This window comes from Cyprinodon tularosa, unplaced genomic scaffold (assembly GCF_016077235.1).
Source record: "Cyprinodon tularosa strain WSP-4 unplaced genomic scaffold, ASM1607723v1 ctg539, whole genome shotgun sequence".
Taxonomy (NCBI): domain Eukaryota; kingdom Metazoa; phylum Chordata; class Actinopteri; order Cyprinodontiformes; family Cyprinodontidae; genus Cyprinodon; species Cyprinodon tularosa.
Window position 1 is genome coordinate 394968 of NW_024039273.1, and position 24879 is coordinate 419846.

At 43.7% G+C, this 24879-nt stretch overlaps 2 protein-coding genes across 2 annotated transcripts in view; both read right to left on the reverse strand.

Moving 5' to 3' along the window:
* Positions 1-16305, reverse strand: part of brip1 (BRCA1 interacting protein C-terminal helicase 1) — a 53787-nt gene extending 37482 nt beyond the window's left edge. Inside the window, exons 1-7 of the mRNA XM_038304624.1 lie at positions 16073-16305; positions 15863-15970; positions 13915-14026; positions 12901-13110; positions 12569-12702; positions 12069-12206; positions 1825-2097 (exon numbers count right to left, since the gene is read on the reverse strand). Of these exons, the coding sequence (XP_038160552.1) occupies positions 1825-2097; positions 12069-12206; positions 12569-12702; positions 12901-13110; positions 13915-14026; positions 15863-15955 (960 nt within the window). The 5' untranslated portion in view covers positions 15956-15970; positions 16073-16305. The remainder of the gene's footprint in view (positions 1-1824; positions 2098-12068; positions 12207-12568; positions 12703-12900; positions 13111-13914; positions 14027-15862; positions 15971-16072) is intronic.
* Positions 16306-19225: 2920 nt separating this feature from the next.
* On the reverse strand, positions 19226-24356 carry ppm1da (protein phosphatase, Mg2+/Mn2+ dependent, 1Da). Its single transcript, XM_038304621.1, has 6 exons — positions 23731-24356; positions 21890-22118; positions 20920-21044; positions 20276-20457; positions 19911-20132; positions 19226-19796 (listed from the first exon to the last, which is right to left on the reverse strand). The coding sequence occupies exons 1-6, from the start codon at positions 24206-24208 to the stop codon at positions 19419-19421; spliced, it is 1614 nt and encodes a 537-aa protein (XP_038160549.1). The 5' UTR covers positions 24209-24356; the 3' UTR covers positions 19226-19418.
* Between the last annotated feature and the right edge of the window lie 523 nt (positions 24357-24879).

Sequence of the window (24879 nt, forward strand, 5' to 3'; positions counted from 1 at the left end):
ACAGACAGAAAGGAAGTGGGGGAAAAAATTTTTTTTTGAAGAAATGTCTTCTTTTGATTTAAAAAAATATATACGTTTTCACAATTGTTGGTTAATGTATTGTCTACTGTCACTTTTATCATGTTTTTAGTGATTAGGAAAATATTTAGCAAATAAATAATTGTATTTTAAATTAAATGTAATTTTTAATAAATGTTGGCATCAGTAGTTTAATTATATATAGAGCAATATACAACTGTATTACTCATGTTTCTCGCCAAAAACTAAATTTCCCTTTTCTTTACGTTACACTTGAACGCATCATGATAACCTAATTGTCGTTTTACTGAGCCAATCTGAACGCATCATCACGCAGCACGTCTGAAACTTTATTTACTTTTCAAGCTAACTAGCTTGTATGCTTCCGATTACAACACGGATTTCACAATTACTATTTAACTGACCGGACAAGCTACAAAGTCTGTGTGCGCTCTGACCAGTGGTACTCTGAGTGGATGATGAAGACGGGCCCGATTGCGGCGGCAGGAGGAGGAGGAGTCTTTTCAACCCGGAGACAGTCGAAGGTACTGCATTTGGCCTTTATTTCATGCACAATACTAATGTGCTTGGCCATTGAGGTTGTGTCCCCCCGGTTTAAAAGAGATGATATTGCAACATAAGTTGCATTTCGCTTCTTCTTTATCTTTGAGCTTGGTAAAATGAAGCCGAGTCGCGAGCGAAGTTAACTGCCAGACTTCACTTGTTTTACTTTTAATATCTGTTTGCTTACAATTTCATTCCAAAACATTGGTGGACATGCTGCAGTGATTGATTAGATTTAAATGCTGTGACGCGACTCGAGGGACACACAATTATGTTACAGGACCTCCGGGAGAAAAAAAACAAAAACGACCAGACTCGATAGTGGTATCGATAAGCCCAAACGTTATTGATTTTCGGGTTTTGAAAAAAGTGGAACCGGGTCCTTGATGGAACCGGGTTTCGATCCCCATCCCTAGTTAGAACATTTATCCATGGAGGCCAGAACACACCGAGTACCATTTTAGGTCCGATCCCTCAGAAAATCGTACCTCAGAGGTGGTGGCGTTTAGCGTTCAATGTAAATGTAAATGTTGTTAAAAATCAAGTTTTTTTCTCCATACTTTTTCGTTAAATTGTTTTATTTCAGGTTTAAATTTCTTCTCCTAATTCAACCTTTTTTCTACAAACAGCCTGTGACTGTAGAGATGCTTCCGACGCTGCTCGCTTTTTAAAAACAATCTGATGGAAATATAAAAAGTCGTTCCAGCCGGTGTGTTCAGGCCTTCAGTCTGCTTCTTTCAACAAATAGGAAACTTTCTGATTCCTGGTTGATGTTGAATGAAGCACAGTTGGATTTTAACTGCATCATTTGTCACTAACAAATATCTTAAAGGAAATAACACCTGGTCATCAACACCCGGGCTGCGGGCGACACCTGCTCCAGCTGTAACTGCGCTACAGTTGCTGTGAGGCCAACACCTCACCTGACAGCATAATCGTCCTCATTACAGTAGGCGCCTGAACTCTGGGACACAATAGGAGCTACAAGTGTATCACATCTCAGAAAAATGGTTCTGGTCGTTCTAGGGTGTCAAAGGTTGCTTTGTGGATGAATTGAGTTCCTCTGAGGCTAAGAGCGTCAGTCAGTCTGAGCCCACTGAAACTTTCCCACTAATCTGTACCAGAGAACATCTCTGGTTACTATCAGCCTTTCTTCCTGATTTCTGACAGCAGCAGGATGAGATTCAAAGGCTGAAGACGTCTCTGTGTGTGTGTGTGTGTGTGTCTGTTCGTCCTCCTCACATCTTTGGCCTCCAGCAGATCCTTGCAGCGTTCGTTGCGGTTGGAGTGCAGCGCCACGTCTGCGTTGACACAGGTGTGATCCCTGCTGGAGAGGATGGTCATGTGCACGCCGGAGTACACGGTGCGCTTCAGTTCATGAGCCACCTGGGTTATCTGTTTATGGGTCCGCGTGCCAAAAAAGATCTTTGGTATCTTCTTCCTGCCGTCTTTGTCCTTGTCCTTCACGCCGTCCTTGGAGGATGCACATGGGCAGAGGGAGCAGGGCTCGCAGGCCTGGATACACAAAGATCATATGTTCTGCTCCATCTTTACAAGACCAACATCACACCGTCATGCTGCGGGAAAACAGGTCCGGTTCATCATCCAGCGTCACACAGAACCTGATCAGAAGCAACTTACCGGATTTCTTTCAATCAGACTCAAAGACGACTAAAAACTGATCATAAAAGATCCAAACCAGCGTTTATACTGGAATGGCCATCTCTAATTTAATGCTTTCTAATACTCTCATTTTTAATGCCATCAACAGGCACCCATGACTCTCTCTCTCTCTAAAAAAAAGTTTAAAAACTCCTTCGTCATCTTTAAGTCACAAAATTCATAGTTTTCCAGCCGAAATAGTTTTTATAAACTTTATTTTATTAAAGCATTTTAAATGCCACAATAATCACATTTAAAGTCGTAGGGAAATCATATTTAAATGTCAAATCATTCTTGCTTAAACATGTATATAAATGTTCTCTTTATCAGACCATATTGTCCGAAAAGTAAAAAAAATGTAGGTAAATCCTGTCTTAAAATCTGTGTTTTTCCCGTTATCTTCTGCAGGCCAGTTAGTTCTACGTCAGCCTGAACACCTAAATTCGGCCAATCATATATCAACGGTCATCTGTCAATTAAATGTTTTCGGTCATAGCATCTTGATTCATGTGTCGCAGCTAATATACGCAACAGTTAAAACCAGAATCCTTTCCTTTCCCATTGAGTTGCGTCCCAATGTTCACGGGGATGGACGTCTGTGTCTTCGGCAGGCGTAGAGCTAACAGAACTGGCAGCGTTGCGAGGCAAGGGCTCAAACATGTACGGCTGGAAGCCTTCTACACCAAACCAAGCTTCTGCCGCCCTGGCGTCCTCTTCCACAACATCTTCGTCCCCGCTTTCCTCCTCTAAATAAAAAATGGATGACGGAGGAGACTCATCCACGACCTCCGACACTAAACTCTCCTCCTCTTGCATGTTTCCTCTGTCCATAGCGTTCCTTGACAGCGTCGTTTCTAAGTCACCAATTTAGTGCTACTTGATCCCAATGGAATTTCCCATTGGGAACCTGCTAGCACTAAGTTGCTAACTGGTTAGCAAGATGCTTCCGACAAATCGGCCACAACCAAACTTGCTTGTGAACCTTCAGCCACAACAATCCCGCCCCCTTGATAATCGACCAATCACATTCACTTTATTCACTCGTGAAAAGTCAGGCACCACTCGGGAGAATTCAGAAATGTGAAGGTTGGAACGGCCAATTAAGGTCTTATTTTAAAACAATAATTTAATGACTGTTGACAAACCAGTAAAACGCATGATGGCCTCACCTTCAATGAATCCCTCATTCAGAGGAAGCAATGGGCAACAGTGGAGAGGAAAATCTGCTGGAGTTATAAAAGATGGCAGGTGGAAAACGACAGGAAAGAGAGATGGTTTAGAGAGGACCAAGAGATCAGGGTTAGTTTGGCAGAATAAAAACAGTCAAGAGATGCTAGCTGGAGCATTCAGCGGTCAGACAGGAACGTTCCTGATGTCTGATGCTTGTATTTATTCATCTTTTCTGACCTTAGGTGGATCCAGGTCTTGTCCACCAAACTTTTGAACATAAACCATATTTTTTCTCCTTAAAATATCACATTAATGAAAGACTTTCTCCGTTAACTCAGCAACACTATCCAACACATGAATGGACACTGACAGCATGTCTTGTTTTACGCTTTAGGATAAACACACTGAGAAGAATAAACAATTAGTATCCATACATAAGGCCTCCTGTCACTCAGCTCCAGCTGACCTTTAGCAGCGCTGTAAGAGGATAGGCCGCCATTGTAGAGGCTGAGAAAATCTAGCTGCCACATAATTGGCCGTCCGGTGACGTTGGCAGCTCTTTTTTCCTGCTCACAGGTAAAGTGTAGCTCTTATGAAACGGATACAGCTAATGTGTCCAGCTCTTAAGTGGAAGAGCTATTCTAAGTCTCTGATTAAAGCCGGATTACTTTCATCAACACAACAACAGTAAAAGCTTTTTTTTTTAAACCGAAAACTAAATCAACCATCAACTGTTGATTGATTGATTGTTCCTTATGTTCCTAACAGAGCACTTCGCTCTCAATCTGCAGGTTTACTAGTGGTTCCTAGAACTTCTAAAAGTAGAATGGGAGGCAGATCTTTTAGTCATCAGGCTCCTCTCCTGTGGAACCAACTACCAGTTTTAGTCCGTGAGGCAGACACCCTGTCTACTTTTAAGGCTAGGCTTAAAACTTTCCTTTTTGATAAAGCTTCTAGTTAGAGTGGCTCAGGTTATCCTGAGCTATCTCTATAGTTCTGCTGCTATAGGCTTAGACTGCTGGAGGACATAGGGACCCCTTTTTCATCATTCTGCTTCATTCTATCTCTATTCTCCCACTCTGCAGAATCTGTTAGTTCAATCTCTAACGTTCTGCTCTCTCTGCTTTTTCTCATAGTAGCTTCATCTGGTCTGTTCCTGTTTGGCTGTGACTCCATCCTGGAGAGAAATATCAGCTGTGCTGCTGCCATCAACACCTTTGTTTCTAGATGTTGGAGCTTGGCCTGTTTTCCAGTGTAGTCCTGTTTCTCTGACTGTGACTAACTGGATGTGCTCTCTTCATCCTCTGACATGGGAGCTGGCTCGGAGCTCGTCTGCCTGGCTGTGTGTTTCCTGGACGGGGCCGCCTGTGGAGCTGGTTGACAGTTGCCTTTTGTATCTAGGCTTCTTTTTCTATGTCTGCTTCTGTCTCCTTGAACCCCAGTGGGCCTCAGCAGATGGCCGCTCACACTGAGCCTGGTTCTGCTGGAGGTTTCTTCCTGTTCAAAGGGAGTTTTTCCTCTCCACTGTCGCTACAAGCATGCTTAGTGTGAGGGATTGCTGAAGAGTCAATGGATCGATGCAATCAGCTGGTTTTCCTTAGAAAACTTTGAATCAATCTGACTGGATGATCTGGTTGATCTGGAAAGTGACCTGAGATGACATGATGTGAATTGGAGCTATAGAAATAAACTGAATAGAATTTAACTGTTAACCAGGTTATTTCACCTTCTGTCCTAAAGCTAATTTCTTTGTGTTAATAAAGTTCAACATCATCACAGGATCCACATCAACCATTTCTGCTGCACATTTGGAACGACTGCCAGGAAGCAGCCGGCGTCTGACAGCGAGACGCTAGAAACGATCCTCTGGAATTTTCTTTAACTTCATTACTTATTTGTTACCCATTTCATTACTTCACTATGTGCAATATCACGTACAATAATATTAATTTAGTTACTGAGCAGCATTGCCAGATGAAAACACTGTTGATTGTAAATACTGAGATGCTTATTTTAGTCTTAAATTATTATTTTACAGTTTATATGGAAGGGATGTCATTTTACTTTTTATCTCTATTATATGTACCATCTTATTTTCTCTCTTCTGTAAACGGTTGCACTGCAAGTAAAGAATTTCCACCATCGGTAGCATCGTAGAATCACGTACCAACCGCCCGGCTTCTTCACTCTCACCTACTTCAGGTGTGACTTTAGGAAATTTAAAAACAGGTGGTTAGCTCAACGATCCAATCCAGCAGTCGCTGAATGTCTGTCAGAGCGAGCAGCGTTTCGTTTTGGTCCATATTAACCTGATTAATCAGACTATCTGAGTGAATCCACACAGGAATGAGTGGTATGTGATGTCATGCGTCGGTTCTGGCTTTGCGTTTTATCGCGGTAATCAGAAGGTAACACTTCTGATGACAGCGGTGCAGCTCTGGTTCCCCACAGGCTCAGATTTTCCAGGCATGTTTGCCCATCAGAAATGACAATGTGTGCTGAAGTGTGGGCCAGGCAGAGCGCAGAGAGAGTTAAGAGGGATAACGAGCCCTGAGCCATGTGAAAAATAAACAGAGGTGCTCAGGGCCCCAACACCAGCTCAGGTTACCTTTCTCCTCTCCAACAGTCATGCTCCACAGCCTGGGCCCCGGGGCCGATCGCCTTACCTGCTGCTGCCACGTTAAATGGAGCCATCCAAATATCCTGCACCAAGATGGCCGATAATTACTTATTCATTGGCAGGTGGGGGGGGGCGTAGAGGGGCATCCTGATGAATAGAGGCCCTTGTCCAGAGCTGCAGCAGGAAACAGCTGACACAAGAGTATCTTTTTACGCGGCTGCTTCACGAGATGCCAAGACAAGGAGGTTTGAAGCCTGGCCCCGGGGCCCGAGCAGACACCCCTCTGAAAGGAATGCGGAGCAGTGGCAGCGCCGCTGCTGCCCCCTCTGAGAACAAGGTGTTCCTTTGGTTAGGAGGCTAACAAACAGATCCCTTTATTATCACCAGGCTCACAGCTGCTAGCATCCAGAGGTCACTGAACACCTCATCAACAGAGAGGTCGCCCTCTGGGGGCGGGGCACCAGGAGCTCACAGGTAGTGGATCAGCAAGGCAGCGCTGGCGCCGCTGACTGGACGCCAATTTACTCCTCATTCCACAGCTTTCCAGGACCTGGAATTCATTCCAATAAGGGAGGCCCTCCACAGCCCATAGCCCACCCCCATCCCCACGCTGAGCAGGTAGGGGCCCTGGCAAATACCTGCCCTCTGAAGCACCTGTTTATCCCTGGGGCGCAGTAACCAGCGGGTGAACCCCATTCAATATTTATCCCTGTGGCTTTCACAGATCAGCAGCCCAGGCGAGGCAAACCCTCTTAATTAAAACTGGAGCTTGCTTCAAAGGGCCCCATTCAGGCCATCAGTCAGCGCTCGCGGGACAAAGAAGTCCGGCTCATGTAGCTAAAGTGAAACTAGAGCCAATCCAGTTTTTTCGACTTCACTTTCCCTCCTCCTCTTTTTCCACATCCGACGGTCCGGAGCTCTCGTTGCGTCTCCACACCTGTGGGAGGCGGGACGCCCCTGAGAACGACGCAGCGGCCGAGGCTGCATCAGAGCAAACGCTCCGCAGCACACGTCCAATTATTTAGGCATCCGAGTTCATCAATAAGCAAGTATTTAAACCAACAAAACACATTTGTTCCATAATTTAAATGTTGCTGAGACATAATTAAGGCTGAAGTCAATGGTCAGAAATGCTAACTGATTTCTGCATGCAGCGTTTTTACGCTGCATCGTTCCTCTGAAGAGTTTGGGCTCATCAGCTCTGGGTGGGTTTTCCTGATACTCCAGGTAACCATTACATCATTTAATGAGTATTTCAATAACTGATCAACCACAAATAATCTCATCATTTTCATCTCTTCACCAGAAACATGTTGACCAATTTAACCAGCAGGTTATGAATATATTAATAACTAGACTTGGGAGTTGTAGTTAATTAATAGGTTCAAATCAAGGGTAAAACCAAGTAATGATCTTTAGTTAAATGATCATGGTATGGTACGATATTAGTATCAATCATACCATCTAATTGGACTTATTTTATACTGTAGAATGTTAGTAAAGCCTTGAAAAAGTAAAATCACTAAAACAGGAAACAAAAGGTATGAAAACAAGTGACCCGTTTGAAATCAACCAATGAGAAACAGAAACTTAACAGAAGCAGAGAGAATGAAAATATTTGAGATTTTAGATGCTGGCCGATAAAATCTGATATCAGTTTTATGGCTAATATTAGACCGATATCCAATATTAACATTGGATCAGAATATCCTTAATATTAAACTAAAGTCATCAAATATTCATTTAAAGGAAAAAAAAAAAAACAATTTTCGCTGCAATCACTGAGCGGCCATTTTTGCCCAAATATAGTAGCCCCTCCCTCCTGCCATCTTCCAGCAGTGACGTCACGGTGCTGTAAGCCTAGCGCCATTCTCCCCGCTTTCCAAGCTAAATCAATGGGAACTACTAGACACATCTGCAATCAACAACAATTATTGAAGATTTCATGTGTTTAGTGTTAGATATATATATATATATATATATATATATATATATATATATATATATATATATAAAACTCAATAAATTACTTTTAAAAAAACAAAACTATTTTCTTTAATTGAAGATTAAATTGGATTATATTAAACTGCACTTCCAATATCCGCACGTAGCAGACGGCTTGCTTTGACTCTCAATGAAACATGGGATCATGGGATACCCCAGGCTACGTAGGATACAGCAGAGCTGTCCTTTACAGCGGGCAAATAGAAGGCCGCATTTGTCGGCCGCATAATGAGGAGTCTTCCGATTTGAACAGGCCTCGGCGCCGCGCTATGATGTAATCGGCAGAATCTGGCCTTCGCAGGATGCAGCCGCTGGAATCCAACACAGTCGTCAGGTTACTTCAGGGTTCAGGTTGGAGGCCACAGCTCTGAAAATCACCTGTGAATTCCATGGACCAGAACAGACGGTGTTCTACCTTCTCTGCTACTTAGTCAAAAATTAGGGTTATGGCAGGGAGGCAAAGCGTGCAACTAGACCACTACCTGATAGAAGAAAACATGGAGTTTCATCAGCTAGTACAATGAATAGGGCAGGAGCAAATCGTTTGGATTAAATTAAGATTCAGTGAAAGATCAGTGGCCTGATTTTAGCAAGATGATGTAGATCCAGGAAGTGTATGAGACCAACCAACCGTCTGCATGAGGACCTATCGTCACATTTATCAGTTTCAGCTGTTTCTCAGCTTTAAAATATCAGGAAATGCAATTTGGTGATAAAAACCAAACTTCTGACCTTTGTCCTGGGAAAACTTTTTACTGGTTAGAAATGTTTTCACTATAACAATAAATGGCATAAAACATTGTGACGAACATCCGTCTGTTGAAGGGAAGATAAGAAACGCCACAGAGCTGCAGACTCTAAAGCTACAACATGACCAACAGCTACATTAAAGAACCATTTTTATTAAGACGTAAAGGACGTCTTTGACGGGAGACAGAGATGGTAGCTGGGAGATGCAGGTTAAATAATTAGACAGAGTAAAATGTATGGATAAGGCAGAGTTTTTAACAATAAGAATTGAAACTGCTTTTATTTCAGTTGGATTGGTTTCTTAACTTGTTGAAATCAGGGTGGTTATGAATTTATTTTAGGAGAAACAATAAAATGAAATCTGCTTTGTCTAAAGATAACAAAGCAGCATCAAACTTTAACAGCTTTAACATCTCAGCTTGGTCAAGGTTGAAGCCCTCATGTTCAATCCGTGGACTATATCCCCACCTAGTGGTCAGAAGCTGGTGAAAACTCTCAGTCATTCCAAAAAAGTTAAAAACAATCCACTGGACTTTATTTCCAAGTGGAAGACTTTCTCCTCCCACCCAGGAAGTGAACAGTGAGTGGAAGTGGTCAGTCTGACTAAATAAAGTAGGACAGACTTTAGTCCACTGAACCTAAAATGAGAGCCGTTTTCAGCCGCATGTCAGAACATCATTCAGACCAAACAAAGGGAGCAAATGGCTGCGCTTCAAGGTCAACTGGAAAGATCTTCCACACTGGATCAACTAAATAGTTTATAGCCTAGCCTTTAGCACTGGCAGAGGTCAGATGTTTCCTGTCAGTCTCCAGGTTTAATCCAGTTGGTATTTCGGTCCAACCCTCCATCACATTTCTCTTTATTCAGCTTTTATTGTCATTCTACTCTCACAGGTACAGAGCAATGAAATTCATCCTCTGCATTTAACCCCTCCCCTCGGGGAGCAGTGGGCTGCCATGGTGCGGCGCCCAGGGAGCAGTGTGGGGTTAAGGGTCTTGCTCAGGGACCCAGAGTGGAGGCTGTGGGAGTGGGGGGGTTGGACCTCTGGGCTCCAACTCTGTGCCCTAAGCACTAGGCTGCCCCTCCCTTTATCTAGTGTAATAGAGGACCGGAGGCGTTGGCCACTAGTCTGGAAGACGCTTCATCAAGGGAAAATTATCTCCTATTTAAAGTTTTTATGAACATGGAGATCAGGCTGGTAAACTCCCGGCTCACCTAGTGTCAGCCCCTCTCCACATCTCTCACATCCAAACTACCCAGGGGGGTCACAACTGACCCCGTGGAAACGAAGGAGTTTTATAGGTCATTATACTCCTTCTGTAACTGATTTTGGTAACTCTAAGGATTTGGAAGTTCCTACCATCAATCAGGATGTAGCTGACAATCCTCAGAGACCTGCTGTCACCTCTGAACCCACTGAGGCAGTTAGGGCGCTGCAGGCGGGTAAATGCCCAGGCCCGTTTTAGGACAGGTTCTCTCCACTACATTTAGAGCTTTACAATCAACCTTTGACCTCTGGGTGTCTACCCCAGACCCTTAATCAGACAGTTATTACTTTACTTCCTAAAAAAGGGAAAGACTCCTCCCTGTTCTTCCTAACTCGATAAGTTTACTTAATGCTGACTGGATATTACAGCAAACACAAATAGCACTAAGATTAGAAAGAGTGCTTCTCACTGTAGCTGGGAAAGATCAGAACGACATTATATAAAATAGGAACTGCTTTTCCAGCATAAGACAACTCTTTAATGTAATATACAGCCCACCCACTGTCAGTACTACACAAGTTATGATATCTTTGGACACCAAAAAAGCCTTTGACAGAGTCAAGTGGCCATATTTATTCTACTCAATTAAAACATTTGACTTTGGGGAAAGTTTTCTGTCTCGGATTACGTTACTTTATTCTGACTCATTCGCTTCAATTAAGACAAATAATCCTCAATCTGGCATTTTGGCCTCCGTCGCTCGACGCGCCAAGGCGGCCCACTGAGTGCCTTATTATTGGCTTTGGCAAAATCACATTCCTGGCCGGAACTGTAATTATATATTTACTAAATTACATTTTAGCAGCAGAAACTGAATTTCTTTTGATCCATTAAAACAGGTAGTGTGGAAGACAGAAGTATTTGTTTAAGAAGTTACAGCTCTGTAAAGAGGACCAGACATGTTGCTCTACCTGTTTGTGACCAAATAATTATTTTCCATTATTATTTTTTAATCGTCTTTCAAACCCAGATTTCCTGGATGTTTTTCTGCTGTGTTTCTCATAGTTGAAATGAACCCATGATGAAAAGTACAGCCATCTTTCTAAGGAGAGTGGCTCCATCAGTGGCTGACTCAATACTTTCTGTCCCTCTAAAGCTGCCAGTTTAACAATATCCAGGTTTACAGTCACGTTTATAATTGTTCAAGCCAGGTTAACTGCATGCTAATCCTTTCCATAACATAAGCAGCTAACCCTGAAATCAAACATCCTCCGTAACCGACGCGCCGCGCTCCGCCACCCGCCCCGCCGCGCTCCGCCCCGTTGCAGTCCTCCTGCACAAAGCCAAGCCTACAGCCTCCGCTGTTCCTCCCGTCCTGCACCGCTCCAACTTTCTCAGGGCTGCAGCAGAGCATGCGTGATATTATTATTACATTCATAGGAGCAAAACAAGGGGAAATGAACGCTTAATTTAATATGACAGCTTAAAAAATACCTGTCAGCATCCAGCATATAAACAGTTTCTGCCCAAATATTTTTTTTGTTTTTGTTGTGGATTTTCTAAGATGGATAACGAGGATCATCCATGGTTAGGATGAACTGTTTGTTCTCCATCTCCAAACTCAGCATCTCTTCATCCAGGCCTGAGGTAAGAAGTTTGTTCTGATGTTGTGAGACGCGCTCTTGGAAGTTGCTGTGACTGGATTTGATTAAACTTTTAAGCCTCTCAGTATAAAATAAATATTTTGATGGGGATGAGAAATCAGCTTCCTGGTCTGTTGAAGAACCAATACTTTTTGGGAATTTATCAGAATTATCCTCTAATCTGTAGTTACCAATCCATGGTTACCATATTTTAATTTAACAAACCAGATCTTCTCGCCGTTCTTTTTCCTGTTCGGTGCCATTGGAATTGCGGATCTTGACCTGGCTGACCAGAGCCCACACACACACACACACACACACACACACACACGCACACACACACACACACAGCACTTCTAGTATAAAAGTTTATGGTTTATGAAACAGATTTTTTCTTTACGTTTTAAAGAACGTAAAGATGGACTTACACTGCATGATGAGGACGAACCGGCCGCCTGGCTGCTTGATGCCGTTTTCCAGCTCTGAGGACCAGAAGTTTCATTCTCTGGTTCCGGTTCATCATCCATGAATATGACGCCTCGCTGTGTTCGCTGCTTTTTATGGCTCTAAAAGGGAAACGGGGGGGTCACTTTAACACCAGCGTGAGCAGGATTTCTGTCCATCTATTAGCTAAACATTGAACTCATCTGTATTCCAGTGAAGTTACAGTAATACCAGACCACCACTAGGAGGGGCTGTTGGGTTTGAGTTCAGAAAGTGAGGATCCAACCAGTGCAGGCTGCTGCGTGGTTTAAATGGTTTCTACCAGCAGCTTCTAAGCCTCATCCTCTGGGTTCTTTAATTGGCAACAGCATCACATGTGAAAAAGCTGCACAGGGGCCCCGAGGGGCCGGCTTTAGGTCCCTTCTTCAATGTGTCAAAAATCAAAGTTAATGATCACAGATAGCGAGCGGTGACCCGTGGTTACCTGGTGCTCTGCGGTACGGATGCGCTTCCTGTCTGGCCTGAAGTCCTCATCTTTGTCACTGTTGGCGTCCAGCGAAGCCTGAACTTTCTCTGACAGACGAGACGATAAAGACTGTCTTCTGTCTTTAGACTCCTCTGGAAAAGTCACACAGACACAGAAAGCTGAGCAGCTGCCCAGACTGGGAAAGAAAGAAAGAACAACATGGAGGATGCTGCAGCTGCAGCCATGCTCCTCACTGACTGGACATCCAGTTAAGTTTTAAAAATGGCAGGAACCGGAGAAGTACGGACGGTTACAGAGGTTTAGTTTATGGGGAAGAGCGGGCTGCTCACCGTGCTGCGATGCTGTGTGCGATGGCTGTGCTGCATCCTTGCAGGGCGACACGGTCAGGTCCACCACAGCAGGCTGACCTGCTGCTCCATCAGAAGCCCTGTGACACGCACAGTGACACGGACTCGGAGACTCTGACTTCTTGCCTGCGCCCAAATCTTTATCAGGCTGACTTTTATCCCCTGATGGAGCTCCTCCATCTTTGAGTTTAGCTGAAAACAGCAGAAGAGATGATGCTGCTGGTGAGTAAACAGGCCGACGGCAACAATGCAGTAGATCAACTATGAGGAGAAACCGCACACTTAAGATTTAAGAAAATATTTTGAATGCATTTAAATATATTTAATTTTTATCTAAATTAAATATAAAACTCAATTCAATTTATTCCGATTATATGTAAAAAACACAAAGCAGCATCTAAATATGAACTAGAAATAAAATGAAGACCTCAGGTTGCAAATTTAGCCTCATAAACCGTCACTCTTTCTTATTTTCATATCTTTTTAAAGGTTTGCCTTTAAAAAGGGGCTGACTGAATGTTTCTTTAAAGGAAAAGTCGCTCATATTCAGAATTCAAACTTCTGAAAGTTCTTTAAATCTGAAATGATTCCATCCTGTTCAATAAAAAAAATCTTTCATTCCTTTAGAGACAGCATGAAAAGTCAGCTGAGTACAAAACATAGAGAGGAAAACAAGAAGAAAAGGGACAAGAAGAGAGGGACACAACCTAGAACAGATAATGGATGTCTATTCTATTAACATTTCTCTATCTGTGGAACGGGTCTGTTTTATCTTCCCATTTCAAAGGGCCCCCTGCCTGTCTTTGCCTAGGGCCCCAAATTTCCTAAATCCACACCTGTTAATGTAATCTGTTATTAAACACAGTAATGAAATGTTTTTCAAAGTGCTACATTCAGCAATTCTTTACCAGAATAAAGAAAGAAAAGCTGTAAGTGTCTGAAATGACTTCAGGGTTTATCTCTGTAGTATTTTGATGAGGGTGGGTGTAGCCTTACCAAACTGAGCCTGCTGCCAGGCCAGAGCCGAGCAGAGCAAGGCCAGGCTTTTCCCGCTGCCGGTGGGACTCTCCAACAAACAGTGCTGTCCGTTGTTCAACCCTCGCATGATCTGCAGACACAAAGACACCATGATGCAGAGGACAGAACGAGCTCGCCGCTTCAGCACCATGCAGGTTAGAAACTCTATAAACCCTGGAGTGTTTGTCACAAAATCCACCCTGCTAGATTCTTGAATGTGGGAAGTTAGCGGAGTACCCAGAGAAATTCCTTAAACCTTTATAGGACAAGTTAGCCTTTTTGATCACCTGCATTCCCCTTACAAATGGAGTCCCCCCCCGTCCCTCAGTGAGGTCTAGAAGCACAAGATCTATATCCAGGAGTTCAGCAAAGATCCTGCTACATGGTTGTACATCTCATTTTGGCATTTGACCAATTAGATGAGCCCTTGAATTAGGGATGGGAATCGAAAACCGGTTCCTGTTAAGAACCGGTTCCGTATTTTCCGATTCCATGGCATCGTTTGGCAGCTCGCTGAATGATTCTTTTTTCGATTCCCGCAGCACCAGAGCCTAGAGCGCCAGCTCTGGGGAGCACGACTTACGTCACGTTTTTACGTACGTTACGCAACTTACGCAAGTTACGCAAGTTGGAAGAACTATTCGAGGAGGAAGACAACGAGCTGCGGTCACTTTGTGAATCAAAGCCCCGTCTTTCCTTAGCCCAGAGGGTAGATCAGGAAATCCAGCTCTATAAAAGCTTGCCCTCCATCCCCTGCAGGGATAGCGCCACACTGTGGTGGTGGAACAAGCAAGATACGCTGCCCTTGCTATCTGGACTGGCTGAAAACTACCTCTGTGTGCAGGCTTCCTCCACCCCATCTGAGAGGGTGTTCTCCACGGCTGGAAACACCATAAGCTCTGAAAGATCCTGTATCCTTCCAGAAAAAGCAGATATGCTCATCTTTCTGCAAAATAACTGTTAATTTTCCCTACTACTGTTTTATAATTAGTATTTTTTGTTATTTAAAATAGGTTATTATCCCATCATTTGTTATTAGACATTGTTGGTTATTAAGTTTGTTCTTGTATTCATTTTTCGTTTAAACACAGATGTTACTCCAGTTTCACATTTCCTGTGGACATCTTGATCTTGTTGATTTTGTAAGATTGTGCAATAGTTAAGTAAACAAAGTTGATGCTGATAATCAAATTGTTTGTTCTCCTTTTTCCCCCAAATTGGAATCGAAAAAAGAATCGATAAAGAATCGAATCGTTTCATAGAATCAAAAAGGGAATCGGAATCGTGAAAATCTTTTCAATTCCCAACCCTACCTTGAATGATAGATTACCCACTGGAAATTAAGTTGAAAAAAAGTTAACAAGTCAAGAAAAAAAAAAAGCTTAAAAAATGTTATTGAAATTGAAAAGTTATAAATTTAATGTCAGTTCCAGTATCAGCATTAATGCCTCTAAGGTTATGTTGGACTGAAGAAATGTGTTTCTTTCACTCAAGCACTGTTGTTATTTTTGTTAATAGATTCGGCCAAGTTGGCGTCTCTTGTTATTACATTGACATTTACCATAAAAATATCCATATTTTTTAATGTTCCAAAGGTAATAAGGTCTTGTCCTGGATTCCAGTAACACTATTGGCTGGAAATGTTCATTTCCAGATTATCTAACTGAGCGCCCTATAAGACGGCGCCTCAAAAAGCTGTCCAGGATTTCCTCCCAGGACCTTTAGGGTGACTTAAAGGTCCTGACCTCTGCTTCCTCCTCTCCAAAAGGTGAATGAAACTAAACTAATCCAGATCCTAGCTTTCATCTATTTATTTGTATCTACATCAGGCTGAGCTTTCAGTCAGTCTGCAGTTCTATGCTGAAGTGTCTGAGGATGAACCAGGTCACTGTTTCCAGAGTGACAGCCCCAGCAGCAGCAGACTCACAGAGTTCATCATGGCCAGCTGGGAGGGGTAAGCCTTGCAGGGGAAGTGGACCTTCACCCCACCGATGGTGTACTCCACAGGTGAGGCTGCCATGTTCCCTAACAACACCTGTGAAAACATGACATCATTAAGTTTCATTAGAAACACACAGCTACATCAGCTGCTTAACAAATGTTTTATTTTTTAAAGTAGCTTTCAGGAATAACTCACCTGAGGAAAGAAACAGCACCTGGAAAGCTAATGCTAGCTACTTAGCACCGTTAGCTTCGGTTATAACAAGTATTTCCTGTTGTTCAATAGTTTACTGAAGTACATCCAGTATTCTCAGGCACACAGAAGTGATGAACACCGGTAGCTCATCCTCAGTCCTCTGCCCCCATGATTCTTCCCGCTCTCCAAAATCACATCAGACCCCAAACAGGATGTGCTAACCGGCTACTTCCTGTAAGTCCTTTCAAAATAAAACCAACGGATGGAACCTTTGAAACATTAGAAATAAGAGCGGAGCTGCATCGATGACAAAGGAATAGAAAGAATAAGAATCAGTGACAGTTAGGAAGATAGATAGATAGATAGATAGATAGATAGATAGATAGATAGATAGATAGATAGATAGATAGATAGATAGATAGATAGATAGATAGATAGATAGATAGATAGATAGATAGATAGATAGATAGATAGATAGTGAGGCATATGTGTATATATTTGTGTATACAGTATTGAAAATATAAAAATGCACGTGCAGCTATGCTTTGCAGCATCCATCCATCCTCTCAGAACATTTCATTTGTTTATTTTCAGAAAAAAAAATAACTGAAAATTACATGACAATGAGCGGAGCTCTGGACCGCCCCAAGATGGCGCCACCAAATCACGTCAGCGCGCGTCTTTTTCACAAACAGTTCACAAACAAACAAAAAAAAAACGCTTTTTGCTTGTTATATATTTAATAAATATATATTATTTATAATATATATATATATAAATATATATATTATGTATGATTATGTATGCCTCCTTCAGTCACTTCATTCACAGTTGGATCCATCCAGATCATGTCTTTACATGTGGCAGAAAAATGATTTTTAACAACAGCTAGTGAGCATCTATTTCCTTGAAGGATCCCAGGACTTTAGAATGCCATCATCACCTCGTTAATGCCATTCACCCCCTGCATAATCCACAGTACATTGACTTTACACTGTTATAAAACAAAAAGCTGTGCTGCTGCCATCAACACCTTTGTTTCTAGATGTTGGAGCTTGGCCTGTTTTCCAGTGTAGTCCTGTTTCTCTGACTGTGACTAACTGGATGTGCTCTCTTCATCCTCTGACATGGGAGCTGGCTCGGAGCTCATCTGCCTGGCTGTGTGTTTCCTGGACGGGGCCGCCTGTGGAGCTGGTTGACAGTTGCCTTTTGTATCTATGCTTCTTTTTCTATGTCTGCTTCTGTCTCCTTGAACCCCAGTGGGCCTCAGCAGATGGCCGCTCACACTGAGCCTGGTTCTGCTGGAGGTTTCTTCCTGTTCAAAGGGAGTTTTTCCTCTCCACTGTCGCTACAAGCATGCCCAGTATGAGTGATCGCTAGAGTCAACATCTACTGCATTTACCTGCTCATCCAGGAGCAGAGAATCCTGTAAAGTCTATGTTGTTTACGTAGATAGAAACTTTGAACCTTTAATCTGACTGGATTATATGATTGAATAATCTCTGAAAGGGAACCTCAGATGACACGCTGTGAATGGGAGCTTTAAAGGGGAAGGCACCATTTCCAATCCAAAAACATAACGGCACACATTAAAGGCATAAGGTGTCTGTTTCTTAGAACATCTTGGGTACAAATAGTCGTGACATTAGAAACAAAAAACTGAACAAAAAAACTCAAAGTCTGTAAACAGCTTAGGGAGAACAGTATGTGCAGCGATCGAGCAAATCATCCGGTCCCTGTGGGGAATCAGAGCAGTGCTCTCAGTCTAAGGTGTGTTTGTGACGGTTAGGAAGATGGAAAACTCCAGAACCAGAAAGCGTAATGTGTTTAACGTGCAGCTGTGTGTGAGCAGTAACAGGATCCAGAGACACTTTCTAACATTAAACAAGTCAAAGAAAAACTATCAGCCTAAAAAAGTTCAATCAATCAACGACCCAAATAATTTATTACTCAGCTTCAAAGTATGATTTTAATTATTTCATTTAGGAATAGTCCATTTACACTGCACACATGCACAACAGCTAGTACAGCTTTTAGAACAAAGGTCGGCAGTGAGTGAAGAGACGTTTTCTAAACATTATTAATAATGAATCTAGAATTATAATAATCTGAGTCCAAAGACTCCAAGTAACAGAATGAGTCAAAATAAAAACAAGTTCATTGCCGTAGTAAAACACCCATAATGCTGACTGACTGAAGGGGGTGACAGATTTCAGGTGCGATATTCGTGATATTCAGAGTTTCCATGCATGGCGGTCCAGATTACAGAGGGCTACGTTTAAAAAAGCTATTGGTAGAAAAAGCAAGGAGATGCATCAGGATTGGGTAAAGTTCATCATTCAGCTGAGGTCACTAGATTCCTACACAAGGCAAAAGGGTTTGGCATCTGTAAAACCTGGCAGTTCGTCTAAAAGGACGTGTCGAAGAGTCCAGCGAGTGCTTCAAACTCAGCCTGCACGCTTCTCCTCTCAAAGAAATTCCCTCTTAGACACTTTAAAAGTGCAAAAAAATTAAAATTCTTCACACAAAAAAAAGTCCACAGAATGAATCAAGTCAGACAGGAGTCTCATGCAAACGGCCCCCGGGAAAACTCCCTCGTCTCGCAGCGTGACATCACAGGTCCCTGTAGAGGAAGCTGCAGAAATCTGTTCAACACCCAGAAATGCAAACGCAGGGAGAGGAGATGGAGCTGGAGGAAGAACACGCCTTCAACACAACGAGGGGAGGAGAAGCCTTCCCTCCAACCAAGCAATGTGCAATAAAAAAACAAACAGATTAGAAATCCTCCCGTCACTTATAGAGGGATCACTGTGTGACATCAGGAAACACATATTTACACAAATAAACTCACTACTAGCTTACTTTTTATGACTGTAGCACCTTTTGCTTATATTCAAGACATGTTTTCAGGAATTAGTAAAATACATAGACGTGTTAAAACCCAGGGTCTAGATCCAACATGGTGGTGCACATCTAGGAACATGATCTACCGTACGAGGAAAGGATGTATAAAAATAGATTCATTTTGCATAAACATCTCTGCGTACTTAAATACTCGGTTATAAAAGTCATAATATTTACACCAGCAACATTATCATTAAAATCCATGACCACACCGTGTGGCAGAGTAAATATGCAGGAATCATCAGCGCGCGGCTCAGCGCCGACCATCAGCCTCACGGCGCCGCAGCGCCTGGAGGAGCTCCGTCAGGTGAACATGCTGCTCCACCCGCGCTGGAGGAAAAGATGGGGAGCAGAAACCAAGGAGAACAACCTCAAAGAAGGAAGTCTGGACAGAAGCAGAACGGCGGGCGCCTCAGACGGACCGGCAGCAGCTGCTGTGTTCTCAGCAAACACACACTGTGGTTTTATTATGCTGCTGAAGGATGGGAGAGACGCCGCTGGACTCCTGCTTCTTCTCAGCGTTGTGCTGGACCAGCGGCAGCCGGTCAGAAGTTCTGCGTTTGGTCTTCTTGGCCAGGAGGCCCGATGAAGGGGAGCCGTCCACAGTCCTTTTGTTGGACGTCCTCCCGGTGGAGGTGCCGTCTGTTAGACCGGAGTGACCGGGGGAATCTGTGCTGCTGTTAGAGTAGAGAGGAGTCAGAGCGAACGGGTCAGACAGAGACATGTGGTAGAAGGCGGGGCCTCCAGACAGCACATCCCGTCGCTCCAGTGGAGGCAGCAGCTCCGACATGGCGGAGATGGAGTCTTCATCCGAAGGCGGCTGCAGGAAAGACCAGCATAGGGGCTTCATTAGACTGACCGCTCTGGGAAATGTGGATATAAAGCCTCATTTAGGAGGGATCTCTGAAACATGAGGAGCTAGAGTCACCCTTACCTGGAGCAGAGGAGCGTCCGAGCAGGATATGGGAGTAGGACTCTGGGACACTTTGGCCAGGTCCAGAAAGACCTCCTCGTTGTGAAATGTCTCCTGCGATTCACCAGGTTCCAGCAGCGCGATCACGATGGCGCTGGTGTTGTCAGCACGCAGCATTCGCTGGCGCCACCGCACCAACGCGTGGCTCACCAGCTTCCTGGCGCTGGACACCCCACCCGGTACCTATAGGAGGAACGCTGTTACTGCACCGATGAAGAGCGACGACGAGGCAGACCTTGTTGGTTATCATTTGATCCACCTTTGACCTGAAGTAGCACAGAATCATCTACTGCAGCTTTTCAGGTCCAAGGAGCCCAACAGCTTACCGCTTCCTCGTTGTTCTTCTGACACATGGAGATGGCTTCCTGAGGCGGCACCATGTTCCAGAGGCCGTCGCTTCCCAGGATGATGTAACGATGCTTTCTAGGGTTAAGAACCACCACGCTGGTGTCTGGCTCCGGAGAAACCACAAACTCCCCGCTGTAGAAATCATAGCTCCACAGATCACCTGTTGGGGGGGAGAAAAGAAGGTTAGAAACCCTGAAAGAGGTCCACATCACCTATGGCGTCATTTTTGTGCCAACGACTTGAGCGTGGTGTTACCAGTCTGAGCATGCAGCGAGAACCATGTGCAGCGTTCTTATTCCGAACCTGTCTGGTGCGAGCTTCACTCTGAAATCACGTGAAGAACGTTTCTGTGTGCACTCAGCTTCTCTCTGCATGCGCTCAGATCTCTACCCACTTGCCTATGGCAGGCCACGTTGACATTTATTGACTGGATATTAATCCAGATGTCTCAGATAGATCCAAGTTTGCACTCCTTTGTAGAGCTGATAAGTTTTGGGTGCGTTTAAACGCTGCACATGGTTCTCACCACATGCTCAGACCGCTAACATAATCATATATAAACAAGTCTCTACATTTCCAGTGTGATCCATTCCATCGGCAGCGTGAAGCTTTCATTCCTCACCTAGAGCGCGAGCAACAGCCAGGAAAGGAATCTGGTCGATGACGGTGCTGCGGCGAACCGGTCCGTTATGGCTCAGCCTGGGCCTCTTCCACACCACCCGGTTCACCCCCGACATCTTGATTACACTGAGGGACAGAAGACAACACAGACGTTTACACTAGCATCCACCAAAGTCCACAATTATTGGGAAAAAAAAGGTTTTAGATAACAGGAGCAAGAAAACACAAAGCATTCTTCTTTTAGTCTATTTCTGTATGAGACATTTGATCCCTTCCCTTCATAAAGGGCAGAATAACAGTTTATATAAACATATTTATTTAACCTCACATCCAATGTGACGTTTTAACTTGGCTTCCCTGGTTCTCCGTATCCCTGAACATTTGTCCTACATTAATCTGGACCTCAGCATTTCTCTGACCAGTAGAACCAGTGAAGCCATTTCTGCTGATAGGGAAAAACAATCATTTAAATTTTCAGCAACTAGATCCGTCCAGATGTTGCTTCAGACTGTTGACATAAAGCAGGCCTGGTCTGAGTCTCAAAATCTGTCCCATCCAACTATAACCTCCTACAGACCTCTGATCGTCCATTTAATATCCAGATTCCAGGGACAGCAGAGCATCGGCTCATTTCTTCTGAACAGATAATTATGCAACCCTTTATTTGGGAATTTATTTCATAACCATGGCTTTCAAAGAACCGGTTTGTGCTTCTAAATTACTGCTGACTGCTACACCTCTAATCACTTCAGCACAAATTATCCCAGGAAGAATGTGAAGACATCCAACCTGAACATATTCCTGGAAAACAGAGTTTTGGAAAGCTCCGGTCAATCCTAACTTTATATTAGAGGGGTGCGCCCAGCGGCATGGCGGTCTGTCGATCAGAAACACGATCCAGGAAATGCCCAGAGCTTCCCCTCCTAGATGTTGCACAGCAGAGGAATGCAGAAACAGGGGTCACTGTTTACCTCCCACCGAGCCCTTCGATGCGCTCCCTCTCTTTGGGTAATTCCGGCTTGTGGTCTTGCGTCAGTTCCACCGCTTTGATGAACGGGACGGATGGGTCGTCCTGAACTCCCAGAACGACGGCTGAGTCTCCTACGTGGGCCACATACATACGGTTTCCCCGGAGGACCACTACGCTGGCTGTGGTGCCTGATGTGCTAGGAAGGCCTGTGAGGGTCTTTGGCCATTCAGCTGTGAAGAACAATGGAGGAAAAACACTAAGTTACCCATAAATTTTGATACTGAGCTTAAGGACAAAACACTGTGTCTCATTAATACCTCTTTAATTAAGGATGTTTAATATAGTTTACAGTAGGACTGAATGAATCAAATTCATGAGACAAATAAATTATTGAAATTATAATCAACTAATTCAGTAAACAATTAATCCTTAACTGGAGTATAGAGACTGTAAAACATGCATTCAGCTGACAGAGTGACTCACTTAGAGCAGGAAAATACCAAGATTGTAAAAAAAATAATAATAATGTAAATATTTAGCATTAAAAAAACAGATTTATCTGGTAGAAATGTCCACCTGTCTCTGACACCCTGAAGACCAGAGCCTTGGAGCTGTCTCCATGTCTCTGGTAAAGTCCACAGAGTGGTAATAACTGATAAACAGCTGACATGTCCAGGCTAGTCCACTCAGACAGCATCTAATCAATCAGATCAAGGCTTCAATGTCTGCATGGTTACGGTTAATACAACTATTCCTTATTTGTGCACATTAATTATGTTTTTGATTAAAATCCTTTCACTAAAATGCCATCAAACCATGCAAAGAGCAGTGTTGCCAACTTAGGCTTTAGTCGCTATATTTAGCCACTTTTCAGACCCCTCTAGCACTTTGATTTCTAAAAAGCTCCTAGCGCCAAATCTAGAGACTTTTTTCTGCTACTGGAGACTTTGGAGACAACATCTAAAAGCAGCGAACTCTGCTCTCCAGAGCGAGTAGATTGGTAACCCCGCCTCCTGCTCTCCTCTATCTTGTCTGCTGTCATGATTCATGCAGCTATTATTTCATCCAAATGAAAAATGGAGAACAGATAAGCAGATCATGGCTTGTCTACAGTGAAAAGAAGGACTGGGTTATTTATTTATGGGTACAAAATGACAATAAAGTTTGTCCAAGTCTAAGGGAATAGGACATCATCAGCATGTAGAATAATAAATGTCGGTCCTTTTCATGTTTTTTCAGTTAAACCAGTGCTCTCTGCAGATCAAAACCTGTTTCCATCCAGTTTGTCCTTCCAGGAACCTCATATCTTAGGCTATTATATTACAGCTTTCAGGACTAAGCGCAGAATTCCCAGTTTTAGGTTGTTGTTTTTTTATTACTTCCCTTTTAAAGGTTCATTGCAGGGTAATCTAGAACTATTTTGTCTATTCTGCCAATCTAGATTGTAGATATTAAGATCAGAGCTAATCAAAGTCTAATAAAAACAGCGGAATGCCCTTTAATGAAGCTGTCAATCAGATGCCAACTTTAGCGACCTTAGCAGTAACATCGAAATACTAATAAAAAATAAGAGAAAAACAGTCTAATTTAAGCCTAAACCCCAATAAACCATAATATAAAACAAAAAACAAAGTGATGCGTCTCATTACTTCCTTCAGTCATTAAAACGCCTGACAGGGAGCGGAAAATGACTGTTTGTGTCTAGAAGCTTCGATCAGGCTAAGCTAAGCTAGCAGCGCTAGCAGCCACATCATGGCGCGCGCTTCTAACTCTGCTTTATGTCATAAATAATAAGTCAGAGAATAAACTCATCCAGTGAATATTGGGCTGCGGGAAACTCACGGAGCTTCTTCCACATCGCATGGTGGCAGGCTAGAAATCCTTTGCGGATCGCCGAGCAGACCTCCCGGTCACAGTCCGACCAGAAGCCCCGCTGTTTCTTCATGGATTCCCACAGACAGTCTCTGGCGAACTGCGCCGCCTCGCTTCCACCGTGGCCGTCAAACACCGCGAAGAACGCCACGGAGCGGCGGGAGGCAGGCTGCTGACCCGGGGGAGGGCACTCTCTGCCCGGGGAGAAGGTTTCCTCCACCGGGAGTCTGTCTTCAGCGGGAACTCTTCCGCCGGATGGCTCCGTTAAATCCGGGGTTTCCTCTCCGGCATCCTGGTGGAGATCCACGGTGGGAGCTCCGCCATCGCCCGGCGTCGGCTGCTCCTCTCCCGGCTCGGGCTCCACTATGACCTCGGTAACATCTTCCATGTACTTCCGGCCTCCTTGGTCGGTAAAAACACTAACTCGCATGAGGAGAGGGGTTTCCATGGTTAAGGTTTTCAGAAGCTTAACTTTTCTTTTGATTTATTTTCATATGAAATCAGATGGATCCGATTTGAATGCGGGGGAAACGTCCTGCCTTTGTTTATGTGCGAGCTCAGTAGGCATGCTCCAACCCAACGTCCTGACGTCATAACTAGTCTTCTTCTGATAAAATGACGTGGCACCGCCGTTGCGACTGCTGCCCTCTACAGGTACATCTAAGCACTTCCTAGTTACACTGGACATAGAAGAATTAAAGAAGAATCAAATCTTTACAAAAAAGTTAAAATCAGTCGACTTTGTTTCCAAGTTTGAAGACGTTTTCTTCCATCCAGGAAGCTTTTTTAATTCAAAATGTCAGAAATAGCGTTTAGTTCCAGGTTTTATCCAGCAGCCCAACAAAGCCTGGTTTTAGTTTAGAAAACATGCAAATAGAAACGGATGAACGGGTCCCCCCCTTTGGAATGGGGGTGGTTTGGCTTCTTTGTCAGCCTGCAATGCCCCATACCTGTCTATGTCTCTGAAAGGGGGGTCTTTAAAGGGAATTGTTGGCCTGGCTGAACAGACGAGGCCTTCTGTTCTTCTGTAAAGGGGTTGGGGCTGCGATGATAGCGGGAAGGAATCAACTGCATTGTAGGTTTTTGAAAGCTGAAATCTGAGTTCGCTGTGGGTCTAGA